The sequence below is a fragment of the Sander vitreus genome, chromosome 11 (assembly GCF_031162955.1).
Source record: "Sander vitreus isolate 19-12246 chromosome 11, sanVit1, whole genome shotgun sequence".
NCBI lineage: Eukaryota > Metazoa > Chordata > Actinopteri > Perciformes > Percidae > Sander > Sander vitreus.
Genome location: NC_135865.1, coordinates 26,254,996 through 26,271,415, shown reverse-complemented (window position 1 = coordinate 26,271,415; position 16,420 = coordinate 26,254,996). Strand labels below are relative to the sequence as shown.

The following is a 16,420-nucleotide window of genomic DNA, read 5'->3' as shown; positions in this document are numbered from 1 at the left end:
GCTCAATGGTGTTTTTTTTTGCCTCCAACGGCGCCTTCCAGGCAACTAACCCTTACCTTAACCCTAAACATAACCATTGCTGCGCTGCCTGGGGAGTGGGGGGCAAAAAACACCAAAGACCGATTGTAACCTTACGTAGAGTGCTTCAACTTCTGCCTAAACAGAAAACATCTGTCATGAATGCACTTTTTTCAAACTTTTGTCTCTCTCTCTCTGATACATTAACTGATGTGTCCCTGAGCAACACTCTTAACCCCTAGTTGCCCCAGAGATGTGCGACCTCTGACATATATAGCAATTCTAAGTCACTTTCGATAAAGGCGTCAGCTAAATGACACATAATGTAAAATAGAAGTGTCAGCAACACATACAGTATCTCAGAACTAAACTATCTGCAAGGTTAGGGGCTACAAGGGACGCAGTTTTTAAAGGTTGCCTACTATATAGCCTTAAAGAATGTAGTACGTAGTCTTTGTTCTATTTTAGTTGAGTGTCACTTTAACTACTGATTACCAAACCCTAAAAGTCTTGTTCTTAGATATATTTCTCCCTTGAGGGGAGGGTCAAGGTGCTTACATGTAGAGCTGTAAATTAGAGAGCGAGCAGAGCTGTCCAGCCTCCTGCAGACAGCAAAATGTTGTCGGTCAAAGTAGGCCAGCGAGAGAACAGCTTGGTATGTGTGTGTGTGTGTATATATACACACACACACACACACACACACACACACACACACACACACACCTGCAGTAGCCCAGATTTTAACCTTGGCTTTTAGGGAACAGGTAACAGACTCTCAGACAGCCTGCAGGGGGAAAAAAAGTGTACTTCATGCCCTAGTTTACCACCTGTCTGCTGCAGTTATACAGTTATAGATATTCAAAACAATACAAGTGCAAAATGAAGAGGAGCTTCTTGTTGTGTCTCTCCAAAACTACACCCTGTTAGTTGTGACTTCTGAGAAACTATGAAACATTATCCAGATATACTAAGAAATCTGAACAAATGAAAAGCTAACAAGCCAGTTCCTCTCCCGTCACGGGTGTCCAGGCTGTTTGCAGCAACTCACCCTGGAGTCGAAACATGTGGAACCGCCGTTGGAGGTAGACGCTTTCATCTGGCTCCTCCCTCGCTCCGTCTCCTTGTCCCCGAGCCCGACCACAGAGGACGGGCGGCTGTGAGAGGACACAGAGGGCCGGCTCCCGGAGGACGAGCGGTTTCTGGTCAGCGAGGAGCTGCAGCCTGCTCCGCTCTTCTCCTTCTGGTACTCAATGGGAGACTGGAGAGCTACAATCACACCGGGGTTTCCCCCAGAAAAGTTGTTAAGCCCTTGTCTAGTGTCTTTTTTCGAGGAGGGCTCGGCTGGCTGGGGCTAGTCACAGACTGATGGCAGCACTGACGCAGAGCCCAATAGTTTCTGTGATAACAGAATCATGGACGCAATCGCGAAATTGAGAATTTCAAAAAGCTATAAGAAAGATTACATAGGGCTCTAGATTAAAGTCAGCGCTAAAAGCTAACTGGAAATTGGAAAAAAAATATGACTACGTTTAAGTTTCCAACCGAGCCTCCCCAGTGTAACTGTAGTTTAAAAAGTCTTAAAAATGCATTTATAATTCCCAGTTGATTAGGCCTGGTGGGGGGCAATTTAGGCCCAGTGGGCCACCAGGCTTGCAAAACACTAGGGCAGGAGTCTTCAACATTTTTAGGCCAAGGACCCCTCAGCTGAAAGTGAGACGGAGCAGGGACCCCTTACTATACCATATATAATGAATACAATAGAGCTGGATATTAAACTGGGCCTACAATAACGAGTAGGGTGGCCTAGGGTCTTTAGATATACATGTTTATGGTGTATACAATACTAATTAAAACAATTGTTGACATATTCATATATTTAATACATGTTTTAATGTTAAAATGTGTAACATTGAATCCTTACGCTTAACGTATCTGTGGATGGCTAGTAAGCCTATCATCAATGTTGTGTACATTCAAAAAAGATGCATCTTTACAATATGTTGGATTCATGTTAATGTATATTTTCAGACGGATATATATATATATATATCTATATATCTATCTATCTATCTATCTATCTATCTATATATATATATATATATATATATATATATATATATATATATATATATATATATATATATATCTCTCTCTCTCTATCTATCCTCTTAGGACCCATTAGGGGTCCCAGACCCCCTGTTGAATCTGTCATTTCAGGTTTGCTGACTCTCCAGATATGTTGTCGTCTTTCCTCCTCTGGACATGAATAAGAGTTCTGGGTCCTGTTTGTTGTGCTGTAGTTTAAGCACAGCAAACCCTTTTCATTGCACCCATTTTGGTCATGTCCGATTGATTTCTCTATAATGTAGCTAAAACACCCCACTTTTCAGCAACCAGGTATTAGATTTCAGACAGCTAAAACATGCAAAACAACTGATATGGTCCGATTAGATGTATGGAATTATGACAGTAAAAATGTAACTAAATTAGCAAAATGGGTATCTTTACAGTATCGCTACTGGTTCATGAGTTTTTAGAGCAAATATGGAGAACATGAATAGAGGAACTTTGGAAAGCAGAGTGTGTTTGAGTGAGCTGAGGGGAACCTCATCATTTTACACTGTAGTCTGTCTGGGGGGCGCGTCCTTTGCGTCATGCTTCAGAGGAGAATATTCTAGGTGTGTGCGTGTGTGGGTGAATGTGTGTTTTCTCACCAGACAGGAAGTTGCTCTGAGCATCCAGGACATCCTGGATGTGTCGGACCCAGACCTGCTTGATGTCGACGTTGGCGGCCTGCAGGGTGAAGCGCTCCGACGAGCCGCGACACGACAAGACAAACTTACAAGGATCGTTGTCCGCGCTTTCCTCCAGACCTAGGTAGGATACCTGTGGGGGAGGGGACAAAGGTGGTGAATGCCGTTTTTAATCTATTAGAATGTTGGGGGAGGGGGGCATTGTGTCATAGTTTTGGGGATGGCGTGTCCCAAGTTGTGTTGTAGATTTTTCACAGATTTATTGGGATCAACTGGACAAAATTACTAGTTTTTGGAAATGGAAAAATAAACCCTAGGAGCAGGATCAATAATGTAATAAAGTGACTCTAAATGTAATTTACTAGTCTCTCTCTCTCTCTCTCTCTCTATATATATATATATATATATATATATATATCTATATATAGTTGACGTTTCATTTCCGGGATGGTTCAGGTGCCGCCGGAAATTCTGCTGGATGTCCCTAATTTTCGTATTCCTTTACCTTCCGCTTCCTTTGTGTTGGAATTCTAAACTCTGGTGGATTTGTGAGGACTGTGGTTAACTGCTCCTCAGATCTCTGCAGGGTAAATCCAGACAGCTAGCTAGAATCTGTCCAATCGGAGTTTTCTGTTGCACGACTAAAACAACCTTTGGGGCGACTTCTAGCTCACCCAGTAGAGTGTGCGCCCCATGTAGGCTACTAGGCTGAGGCCTTGGCAGCGGCCCGGGTTCAAATCCGACCCCGGGTTCGAATCCGACCTGCGGCCCTTTGCTGCACGTCGTCCCTCCTCTCTCTCCCATTTCCTGTCTTCAAGCTATCCTGGCGATAGATCCTGTCGCCATAAAAAGCCCATTATAATCGTTAAAACTACTTTTGAACTTGCACACGTTCCACCAAAACAAGTTCCTTCCCGAGGCTATTTTGCAGCGGCACCGTGGCTCCGTCCGGCGCTTAGCGCCGCCCAAGATGATTGTGATTGGTTTAAAGAAATGCCAATAAACCAGAGCACGTATTTCTCCCATCCCAGAATGCCGGGTGGACTAGCCAGACCTTCCTCTGCAGCGCTGTGGAGGAAGGTCTGGCAATGCGAGACTAGTAATTTACTAACTCAAAAAAGTAGATGTAGTGTTGAGTTTGTGTTTAAATGTGCATCCCTAATCTTATCCCCCAGAAAATAAAGGAACCCATCCACTGTGTACCTTGATGCTCTTCTTGAACTGGTATCCGGGCGTGGACGAGCCTTTCCTCAGCAGCTCACTGAAGATGACGATCTGCTCAAAGAGGAAAACTCGGCGTTCTTTGGAGCGCGACAGGACGCCCGTGTCCTGCTCGGTTACAAAGAAGGTTTCCTGCTGCAGCAGTTTGCCCTGACAGGTCAGTTTGCCCTGCGGAGAAATCAAGATTGGTCAACACAATTAGTTTAGTGCTCACTGGTCAGTTTTTTCGAATTATTACCAGTAATAAGCAGGTGGAGGGTTTACTGGAATGCAGCAAACCTGAAACAATCATACTTTTCTTTACTCTGCTGGCATGTAAACCTGTTATTAATCAGAAGAACTGGAAGTGAACGCACCTCGTATCCCTGCAGCCGACCCAAATTCATCATGTCATTACACAGTTTGGGGACTTGAGACATCAGATCTACTGCTTTCTGTAGGAGCCAGAGAGAGTGATGCACATCTTAGGCTGGACAACGAATAGGCGCATTAACAGACATCCACCTATATAAATATGTAATTGCTTCAACACAACAACAAAAAGTATTCAGGCAGGGCTGTTAATGTGACATGTGATATTTCAGTATTTACATTTTTTATTTTTTACCTCAATTTGTTCGCAGTCAATGCCTGCCTTGGAGCTGTACTTCAGGAAGTCCTGAGGAGAAACATGACCGCACCTTTAACACTCTGTCAATTCAGTTCATTACAGTTTCAACACGTCACTGTACCCCGAATGTCACACAGACAGGTGTGTCAGATAAATAAAGAGGTCCTCTTTGCTTGCTATTAAAACAGGTGCTATGGGAGATGATACTTAACAACCAATAACAACTAGTTTCTTGTAGAACCTGAGGAATTTCGTTGAAATCCGTTCAATATTTCCCTCAAATAAGTTATCAGTTAATTAGTGTATATCCACGACGTTCCACTTCCGGGATTGCTCCGGTGGCCCCGGAAATTCCGCCGGATTTCACTCTTTTCAAACTGATGTCCGTTAACTTCCACTTCCTTTGTGTTGGCGTTTTAACCTCTGGTGGATTTCTGAGGACTATGGTTAACTGCTCCTCAGATCTCTGCAGGGTAAATCCAGACAGCTAGCTAGACTATCTGTCCAATCTGAGTGTTCTGTTCCACGACTAAAACAACTTTTGAACGTACATGTTCCACCAAAACAAGTTCCTTCCTGAGGCTATTTTGTAGAGGCGCCGTTGCTCCGTCTGGTACTTAGGGCCGCCCAAGACAATTGTGATTGGTTTAAAGAAATGCCAATAAACCAGAGCACGTTTTTCTCCCATCCCAGAATGCTGTGTGGACTAGCCAGACCCTCCTCCGCGGCGTCGTGGAGGAAGGTCTGGCAATGCGAGACTATCATTTAATGTGTTTCTTTAACGTAACGAGTCCCTTTCAAGTCTGTTTGAGCTGAAGTAGATTAGTGTTTGCACAGTACAAATGATTGACTTCAGCTAAAAGATTGTGAATTGAATAATTTTTGGACCACTTCTATCACTTCTAAAACATTTTCAAAGCAGTCAAAACTACATGTAACAGTATTTTGTATCATGTGATAGATGACAGTAACAGCTATTTTATACATTCTGCAATTATTACATTTGCATTTGCAAAGGGGACTATGAGTTTTACTCTAATTAATCCGAATGTTACAAAATGTTACCTTGAGTAGCAGCTGGTATTTGGTGATTCTCTGGATCGGTTTGATGAGGAAGTCACTGAGGGTCAACCGGCACTGAGTGTCCTGCTGGATTCCCTGGAAGACCAACGCCCCAGCATCAGAATGCTTCTTTATCATCAATTTGTCAAATTCATGGTATCTTTTTATATAAGTTAAATATCACAATCACAAGATAATATAACATAAAACAGACTCCAAAAAATCTTCCATTATAAATTATTGATAAAATAATATAATTATAGAGCGGAGAGTCTCAAAGTCTAAAAAGGACATTTGGTTGAGAGATTATTCCAATTTCAAGCTTTTGTTGTTTTGCTAAATTTACTACTACTTACACAGTTACTAAGAGTCAAAACATCACTTACATCAAAATATGTGTCATATTCTGCTACGATGTACTCCGACTTTGGCTTATTCTGACAGTAAACCACATACATGTGGAGTCTTCTCTCCTGTAACACACACACACACACACACGGTTTGTCAGACAGCAGATCATCCAGGTCAAATACATTGTAATAGCACAAAAGTCATCAGCATCACCATCACACCGTGTCTACTCTGCATCAACCCGCGCGGTTCATTTACTAGATAGTCCCGGCGCCGACAGAAGTTCCGCCGGATGTCCCTCACTTTCCTCTTTCTGTGTGTTTACTTTGACCTCCGATCGCATCGAGGAAACAATAACCGGAACCTTGGAGCAACGTTACACGCTGAAAATTTGGATCGCGCAACAAGGCAGGCCTGCTTGGTTGTTTAGGGAATGATTAGAAGAAGGATCAACGAAGAATATGTTTACAGATTGGCGGGGATTTGCTAAATACACACGGCGATACACTGGTAAGAGTAAATTACGTTTAACCATGTATCCAGCTAATTTACACAGCTCACGTATTGTGTGAACAGAATGTAATATTGTATGTGGCGTTTTCTTTTGCGGGGTGCAAATGTTCCACCAAAACAAGTTCCTTCCCGAGACCATTTTGCAGAGCAACGGTCGCTGCGTCCGGAGCTAAGCGCCACCCAAGGCGATTGTGATTGGCTTAAAGAAATGCAAACAACCCAGAGCGCTTTTTTTCTCCTATCCAGGAGTGTACACTCCTGTTGCCAGACCTTCCTCCGCAACGCTGTGGAGATAGGTCTGGCAATGCGAGACTACACAGTGTCTAACTCACGTGTTTGATGAAGAGCTCAGGAAGGTGTTCGTGGTCTTCCAGACATTTCTCCAGCTCTCCTACGAAGAAACTGACAGAGACAGAAGAGGGATGTTATCAGTGAGCACATACAAACAGTACAAGCAGAGCCCTCTTTGGGCCCAGCTCCAGCCTTTGGACGCCAATGCTGAACTTACTCTCTGTGCCAGTCGTAGATCTGGTGGATGTTCCCAAAGACGATTTTGTCTTTTCCTTTCATGTCATCCGGGATGCCCTTCTCCTCGATCTTCTTCATGAAAACCTGCCGGGTCACAAAAGATGGGCATGTTGAGGATTCCCTGCTCACTTCTGCTCAATTAGTAATGAAAAAAATGACCAGTGATGTACGTTCTGTGCCGAGGCTTGGGACAGTCGAGAAATCCCCAAAGGTTCCCATATGGAAGCTTGTTTCGTTTTAGACAAATGATGTCATTGATGACATCCGAAGCCTCGCTGACGGCACATACCACATGAGAAAGTGGTTCGAGGCACATTCATCGCTCTCTGCCCCGTTAAACCATTGCCACTTTCCAGTTTTAGAATACATATATTGCCCCTCCTGCTATATTTATACATCGTATAATAATTGCTTTACACACATGTGATAGCCACATGCCTCTCAAGGCAATCCGTTAATTATACAGTTGTTATACAATCGTTTTACAACCAGCAAATACACACTATATTGATACAAATGGATCTCTCTGGAAGTCTTTACTGGCTCAAAATACAGCATATCACAGGTCACATCAGATCATCTGTAATACTTTATATCTGCCAGTTTTACACTCTTTGACCAGCAGGTGGGATTGTGAGCACCTGAAGCCTTGCAAAATGAACCGTTCTGCTGGAACGCTTCATCTCACAATCGCTACAAATTACAATCAATATTTTACATCTAGCTAAAACTGTGGTGCAGAGCGGTAACTAAGCACACAAGAGTTCTTTTCAGCCTTCAGTTCTAAACTTGGGTGGATTTCTGAGGACTATGGTTAACTGCTCCTCAGATCTCTGCAGGGTAAATCCAGACAGCTAGCTAGACTATCTCACCTCCACCACGATGCCCAGGTCTTTGACGTAGTCCTTCTCTGTCTGAATCAGCTCGTTCAGGACAAACCTGGACAGAAAACAAACGTTGTGTAACATCAGCTGAAGAAATGGTTGACCTGCTCATGGTAGTATTTCTAGTTCCTGAAGTAGAAGCAGTGGTGATACACTGCAGCAGAGATCGTTAACAGAGGGGGGCCTCAGAGTTACTGCAGGGGGGCCTCCAAATTATTGTTCATTTTCTTAACGTCTTTTCAAAAATTAAAATGTCTTAACATGAATCCAACATATTATTTGCAAATATAAATCAGCCTATTTGTGAAAATGAAAACACATTGATGATAGGCTTACTGGCCTATAGGTAGGTCACTAAGGTAGCCATCCCCAGATACAGTTAATCCTAAGGATTCACTGTGCAACATGTATGTTTAACATTAAAAGATGATTTATAAAATCATGCCAACAAATATTTTAATAGCTCAGCGTTCAATGCACTGAAAAAGGTATGTGTAAAGGCTTTAGGCCGTCCACACGTTATAGTAGGCCCAGTTTAAAATGCAACTTCATTTTATACAATATGTAGCAGGGGGGCCCTGATCCGTTACGCTTTCAGCTAAGGGGTCCTTGGCGTAAAAAATGTTGAACAACCATGCACTACAGTACTCACATCCGTCCTCTCATAGCTTTGGCTCTCTGCTCCAGTTCGGGGTTTCGCGGCTGGACGGGAGTGGTTTGCTCTGGCGGAGAGATCGAGGAGAAGCCGGGGTACGCTCCTGGTTCCAGAGTCTGAAGAGAGGAGCAGGTCAGCGGTTAGACGTCCATTCAAGCCATTTCCCTTTTCACAAAATGACTTGCCTGAGATGCAGGAAAGCACAGAAATTCGCCTCTATCAAGTCTATTTCATCTATTTGGACCAGCATCGTAGAGCTTCACGACATAAACGACGACACTCAATAAGCAAAAACTCCAGTTTAAAAAAAAAAAAAAAACTAACATCTGAATAATGAGGTTACTTCATGACAGCAGAGGGCAGCAGCAGCCTGGTCTTTAGTAGCCATAAGGAACAACCTGTGTTGGTTGGGAAAAGGGACTCTGCAGAAGCAAACTCCCACCTCTGATTTTCGTAATAGCAAATCATGCAAGAGTGGAAATGAACAATTCTACACCAGCGCCAAATCTCAACTGATTCTTGAGCAGAGAGCAATTTGCGATTGGTTTGTTTAAAAAAAAATAATCTTTTTAACCCTTGTGTTGTACTCGGCTCAAATTTGACCTATTTTCAAAAAGTTTCTATAATCACAAATTTGGGTTTCATTCAACCAAATTGTCAAAAAAAATGGTTCCATACAACGGTCTTCACAAGTTAAATAATTGCTCAATTCACTACTTTCATAGAATTTGGATGTTTTCTTCAATTTCATAGCATTAGAATTTTTTTTTTATAAAAGACCGTTGAAAAAAAGTGACAAAAATGTCAGAAAAAGTTTCAAAAACGTGGGTGAAAAAATAAAATGCGTAAGAAATCGACAAAAACATCTGTCAGATTTTCACAGAAAAAGTGACTACAGTGTCGAAAAAGACAACCAAAACATTGAAAAAAAAGTTTTAAATTTTGACCCAGAAAAACAAAAAGTTGCATGGTCAATCTGTCTTTTAATTCTTTTAATAATCTCACTTTACTTCTACGTGACGTTTTTATTTCTTACTGCAGCTACGTTACTTTATATACTTATTGACTTGCTCTTTTCTTACTCTTATTTTACCCTGAATTTGACTGTGAGCAACTGCAACTAAACAATTTCCCTACGGGGCTCAATAAAGTAATCCGATTCAGATTGTGCCCATTGTAAAGACAAAATGTTTGTTATGTATGTACATGTGTACGACCCATACATGCACACAGTCCTACACACTCACCATCTTGGTTTTAACCAGTTTTTCTATGGCGCTAACCAGCTCTGCAGCGCTGGGCACCTCAGAGGACGACTGCAGAGACGTTAGCAAGGACGAAGACTGAGAGAGGAAGAGGAGGGTCAAAAGAACAGCATGTTAGAGAGGGCGGAAAGGGGCGGGGAGATAGCAGGAAGTGGAAGAAAGAAAGGTGAGTTATAGCAAGAAAATAAAAGGGGGAAAAAAATGGCAGTGGAAGAGAGAAGAGCTGTTAGTCAGCAGAGGACAGCAGCAGGTGGACACACTGCAGCACGTATACCAAATAAAAAGTAAAACGGATATCAAATTAACACAACAAGAAATAATTTTCGATTTGTATTGCAATTTTCATTTACTGCGATTCTAGAAGTACTGCGATTTTCTTTGCCTTTTTTCAACAAAAACTAAAGTTGAATAATACCCTTCTAGAGACAATATATCATGAGACATTTCTAAAAACTAATTGTTTTCTAAAAAGAACACACATCACATGTCAGCCACTCAGGCTGACATTTAATTCATTTGTAAAGAACATCATAACATGGATTCTCGGCATTTCCTGCTTTCCTCGCTCCGTTTTGCTGGAAGCGGATATGATGTACCGGTAGTCGCCGTCGGCGGTACTGTACACACTCACTCAGGTGACTCATTGGTAAAAAAGAAAGAAAAGAAATTTAAAAGAAAAATCAATTTTAGGGAAAAGAATCGGTTTTAAAAAATCGTCGCAAAAGAAAATCACGATACATACGTGATTTAACTTTCTTTTTTTTTTCCACTCCTAGTAGGAAGCTAAAGCTCAATCTGCTGGAGGTTTGATAGATGTAAGCAGACAGATACATTCTAAATAAAGATATGTAAAGCAGACCTCTCCAAGCCATTATCAGTCTACATAGGAATCATGTAAACCCCCACTGGCCCCCCGTCTCACCTTGTCGTCCTGAGTTGAGGGGTCCTTGATGATCTCCATGGGGGGGGGCAGAGGGGTGTGAGCCTCCTCGTCCTGCTCCTCCTCCCCGCCGCTCTGCATCCCAGAGGGGGCCTTAGAGAGGACATTACCATCCTTACTGAGGAATCGCTGAAGGACACAGGAGACAGAAGTCGGAGTTAGAAATGGAAAATCCCTTTTTACCAACTTGTTATTAAACTGTCCCTTCCAAACACCTTATAACATGTACCGATGTGTGTGTGTGTGTGTGTTGTGTGTATGTATGTGGTCACGCTGAATGGGATGGGCTGGGATCTCGATTGCATAGCTTTGCTGGTAAGGGGTAGGGGGGGCCAGTTTTAGGCTGTGGGAACGACTGAGCCCATGATCATTCTATTGATGCAACTTTGCACATATTTCTATTTTGTTGTAAAATTCTATTGTTTTCTAAATTCCATATTCTATTGTAAATCAGGTGTGAATGGGTTTGTAAAATTGTATATTCTGACGTTTTGTACTTCACTTGCATTGAGTATGTATCGTTTTACCTACCTGCCCAGGGACGACGAGCGGAAAATAGCAATTGTGCTACAACCGGGTGCAATGCATCTCTCCTTGTTCTTATACAAGGTTCATGTTTTATTATGCATTGTCCCTGTTTGAATAAAATTACATTTTCAACATCACTTCATCATAAAAAAAAATCTCAGGCTGTCCAAACACTGTCCTTGAGTCAGACGTCATCAGGATGAACCCTACATACACCTGATTGGACAAACTCGCTTGGCTCTCATCAGTCTTTGCTTCCAAATTTCAATTAAAAAAAAAAGACAGACAAACAAAGCTTCACATTTCCATTAAATACACTTGAAATGCATAACAGCATGATGTTGAGTCATGCTGCACTGTGTGCAGTTTGGGGAAGTGGTGATGAACCACAGATAAGGAACTCCTCATGGTTCTGGTCAGGCTCCCTGAGCTGGCTGGTTGTTTTCAGAATAAAAGTCTCTGAGCTTGCGAGTGAATTTCGGCAGGCTGAGAAACTCTGTCAAACACAAAGCTGCATTTGACTGAGTTACATCCATGTTTGTGCAATTCACACAGGCTTATGGGGCAAAAGTTCACGCTGCATTTACTCATTCTAAACTGCTAAGGGATATTGTGTTGAAGAAGAGTTCTTTCCTGTGTTTTTATCGTTCTAACTGATGCTGTCTCACTCCCCTGCAGCACAAACAAAAAAAACAGCTTTGCGTTTAAATTGATCTGTTGAACACAACTTCTTTAAATCAATGCTCCAACATTGCTTATTGTCCTTTGTACTACCCGTCTTAGATACAACGTGTCTTTAATGGTCATTAAAAACTGTGTTGACATTCTTGTTCAGGAACTAAGAAAAACAGCAATTGTTTCCCCCTGAACAGCAATGTTTTTTTAAGCTTTTATACATTTGTTTCATTCTTTCAGATGACAAATCCATTGCTGAATTTGTAATGAAGTCATAGAGAAAATGGAAGTCAACAGAAATGCAGGGCGCAGAAGAATGCAGGGTTTTGAAAAGCAACATGAGTAGTTTGAAAAATATCCAAAGTACTCAGATAATTATTATTAAGTCAGCTATTTTAAATAGTTTAAATATTGTCAGTAATCAGTGAGTCATTCAGGATCACATGGATGTGTGTGTAGGTGTGTTTATGTGTCGGAGAAAAAAAAAGCCCCAACGGAAAGAGGAACTTACGGTCTATTACGTAAATGTAGTATTAATAAATCTCCATATACCTCCGTGACATGTCCACCCTAGGAAGGGTAGAGCAGATAGCTTTAACTATTGATGCTTTGTAGACTGAACAGATAACCAACCATGAAACAGGGTTTGGTAATCACATACAGTATCTTTGTGCACGATTACAGGTAAGGGATAATGTAGCCATTATTGCAAAATGAACCCCCGACAGGATGATGCGACTTTAGTTTTGGCAACACAACAAGAAAAGTGTGTTAGATTTTACTGTTGGAGCTGCGTCCATAGCAATGTAAACTTTATAAAATATGTTTTATTATGAATTAAACTACCCAACAATATAACGGCCTACAAGCATATCTGAAATGATTAGACTATTAAACACTTAGTTGACAGAACTGTTTGGATCGTTTCCAGTTTCTAAAATGTGAAGATTTTTCTGCATTGAGTACTTTTACTTTTAATACTCCAAGTACATTTTCCTGATGATACTTATACTTTTACTTAATATTTTTAATGCAGGACTTTTACTTCTAGTATTTTTACAGTGAGGTATTAGTACTTTTACTTAAGTAAAGGATCTGAATACTTCTTCTACCGCTGTTAGCGTGCGTTATTATGTGACTTTGGTGAATCCGAGCTAACCCTTTAAAAACACCAAAGTCGCACAATTACATAAACAAAGTAACCGATCGAGACGTAGGTAGACCAGCAACTTCTGTTCTGCTCGGTAAAATGACTGTTTTTGTCAAAGAAGTCTGGTGGCTTCAGTTCCCCATCAGAAAGGGCTGTCTGACAGCAAGGAAAAGCAGTGAAATAATTCTAAGCTAATGCTTTGAGGTGTCTAAAAGACATTTAGCTGCTGTGCCCCCGTCCACAGCAGTACATCGCTTAGCTTCCGTGTCGGTACTCCTGTCTGCTTCTCCTAACTGGGGGCGAGCCGACCGCCATCTACTGTAGCTAACACACTGACTATGGAGAAGTACCACGTACAAAAACCCAAACTATCCCTTTAAGCTATGAATTGTCGGCAGGTTTGTGAAATACCATTTGTCGAAAAGCAAACCACAGCAGGTGAAACATGCTATTCTTGAATCTTACTGCATACCTCATCGATGATGTCATCCTGCATTGTAAGGTCAGGCTGTCCCAGGTCAATACTCTTCCTGCTTTCCTCTCTTCCTGTTCCGGGTCCTGTCAATCAATCAATCAATCAGACACTGAGTCCACCAGCTCATTACTAAAATACGTACAGATGTAAACATTTTAACAATGATGAATTCTGGCATTATTAATTTTTTTTTTGAGGATTCAAGTAATCAAGGAAGTTTTTAACAGCCTGGAGTTGGATTTGACAGATTCAGTGGAAATAAATAACATTTTTGCAAGACATACACTACCGGTCAAAAGTTTGAGGTCACTTAGAAATTTCCATTCCACTCCATTACAGACAGAATACCAGCTGAGATCAGTTGCATTGTTTTTTTAACCAGGGCAGTTTTCAGATGACATTATGTGCTTACATAATTTAAAAAGGGTTCTCCAATGTTTTCTCAGTTAGCTTTTTAAAATGATATCAGATTAGTAAACAGAATGTGTCTTTGGAACATTGGATGAATGGTTGCTGATAATGGGCAATGTAGATATTGCATTAAAGATCACCACTTCTTTCTACAACAGTCGAGAACCCTTTTGCAATTTATGTAAGCACATAATATAATCTGAAAACTGCTGCCCTGATTAAAAAAAATGAAACTGATCTCAGCTGGTATTCTGTCTGTAATGGAGTGGAATGGAGATTTCTAAGTGACCCCAAACCTTTGACCGGTAGTGAATAGCTCTTATCTTTTCTTATGTTGCTAGAATGACATTGGAAGAATTGTATTCCCCAAAGTCCCGCTGAGACTAAATAGGTAAGGTATCACAGCGGACATTTAGTTATGTCAAAGTTGTGTTATTGTCACATAGTTACGATTCTAGTGTGGTATGTGTTTGTGTCTCTCTCTCTCTCTGTTCTGTTTTCCCCAGTGTCTCTCTCTCCCTCCTTACGGTTGCAGGGAGTGATTAAGCGCTAAAATGCCCAAAAAAATAGTCTATACTCGAGTTGTGGTGTACCAAGGTCGGTAACTTTAACTCCCGTTTGCTTGTGTTGTAGCATTTGTTTAACTTAATAGTGAATGTGTTGTTTTATTCAAATCAGATCCAGATTCCTATTTTTCGTAGAGAGTAGTTTTCAGCTGGTGCTTAAAACCTAACTTTGCTCATACACTTCCGCTAACCTGGATTCTTTTCCCCTGGGTTTTCACTGGTGCAGTTGCAAGCAGGAATTTGCATATGAAAACTTTTCATATTGCATGCGAGAACACTCTGCCAGTACATGGTCAGCCAATAATGATACGATTGACCATCGAACAATTCAAATATTAAAGCACAAAGCAGGTCCTTTCAGAAGGCCTTTACTCGCAACAGTATCGCCAGACTGATTTTGTGCTAGTGTACTAAAATGAACCGAAACCAGTGGCTTCGTGGAGGGGAAAACATCCGAGGAAGAATTCATGGTTTGCTTTGAAATGTGGCAGAATCCAATCAGACTCATTACTCTGCTTTTATTCAACTTGTCAGTAATATGTTATTATGCTCAAGGCCCTTTGGTTGTGTTTGTTGTTTAACTGTCTTACCTAGGGATCGACCAGTTATCGGCCTGGCTGATTATCGGGGCCGATATTTGGCAAATTGCAGATTATCTGTATCGTGTTTTATTTTACCGATAATTGATAAAAGTTAATTATTAAAAAGTGTGCTACTTTGGCTCCACAGCTCTGTAAGCCGTCTGCAACACTTGCAAACAAACTGGGAGCATGTTAAAACTTCAGGAAGCTATTTTTGTATTAATTTATTGATTTTTTTTTTTTTTTTTTTGGTGTTGTGTTTCAGTTGTATTACATACTTGCCTGAAGCATTTAAACAATCTTTTGCGTTGGAGTTTGTAACATTTCAAAAATGTAAATGTTGACTAAAAGATTATCATTTTGACTGTTCTAAATATCCCTTTTCAGTTTCAATAGTCCCTTTCCGACCGGAGGGATTTTTGCAGAACGTTCCTAGAACCCTTTTTTTCTCGTGTTCTGACTGGACCAATTTGGGGAATATTAAGTTGCTCTGACCGCAGTTCCTGTAACTCTTTCAGCTTCAGAGCAGGGTCTTTTCCCTTTTCCGCATAGTGGTGGTTAGATGGCTGTGTTATTATTATTAGTATATTATATATATATATATATATATATATATATATATATATATATATATATATATATATATATATATATATATATATATATAAATATAAGGTCAGTTCCTATGGCCACTTGGCCAATATGAATGCAAATGGCAAAACCGGTTTTGGGGGAAGAGTAGTTAGTAGATCTGTTTAGAAGTGGACTGTTCCTATAACTACGTTCCTCTAACTACTTGGTCGGAAAGAAACTATTGACTACGAATACTCGGTATCAATATGGGCCCTGAAAAACCACTCGGTCGACCCCTAGTCTTACCAGTCTTCTTCTGTTTGTTATTGGGGAGTTTCTTGACAGAGCTGCCGTGGCTGAGGCGGCGGACTGGACTGGTCAGCCACTTCCTCAGAGTGTTCCCGGAGCGTTTGGGACCAGGGGAGCTGGACTGCAGCGAGCTGAGGGATGGCTGCGGCTGAAGGTTGGCCACGGACTCTGTCTTGCCATCAGAGCTGCTGACGGGATAGTTTTCTGAAAGCAAGCAGATAAAAGTTGACATTTTAGTATGTTTCAATGAGCTGTACTTATTCCGCTTCCACAGTGTTACATTCGCTTTTCTTTTTAATCAAGTAAGGGTTGATCAGATAAAGTTGACATTTTAGTAGGTTCCAATCACCTG

General features: G+C 41.2%; 1 protein-coding gene across 1 annotated transcript in view; it reads right to left on the bottom strand.

Annotated features, from left to right (window-relative positions):
- The window catches only part of kalrna (kalirin RhoGEF kinase a), a 112,840-nt gene that overhangs the window by 24,854 nt on the left and 71,566 nt on the right, over positions 1-16,420 (bottom strand). Inside the window, exons 27-41 of the mRNA XM_078262544.1 lie at positions 16,066-16,272; positions 13,626-13,711; positions 10,783-10,929; positions 9,843-9,938; positions 8,593-8,711; positions 7,929-7,995; positions 7,037-7,140; positions 6,861-6,930; positions 6,051-6,137; positions 5,668-5,760; positions 4,600-4,650; positions 4,349-4,426; positions 3,975-4,160; positions 2,733-2,904; positions 1,067-1,284 (exon numbers count right to left, since the gene is read on the bottom strand). Coding sequence (XP_078118670.1) covers positions 1,067-1,284; positions 2,733-2,904; positions 3,975-4,160; positions 4,349-4,426; positions 4,600-4,650; positions 5,668-5,760; positions 6,051-6,137; positions 6,861-6,930; positions 7,037-7,140; positions 7,929-7,995; positions 8,593-8,711; positions 9,843-9,938; positions 10,783-10,929; positions 13,626-13,711; positions 16,066-16,272 — 1,781 coding nt within the window. The remainder of the gene's footprint in view (positions 1-1,066; positions 1,285-2,732; positions 2,905-3,974; positions 4,161-4,348; positions 4,427-4,599; positions 4,651-5,667; positions 5,761-6,050; positions 6,138-6,860; positions 6,931-7,036; positions 7,141-7,928; positions 7,996-8,592; positions 8,712-9,842; positions 9,939-10,782; positions 10,930-13,625; positions 13,712-16,065; positions 16,273-16,420) is intronic.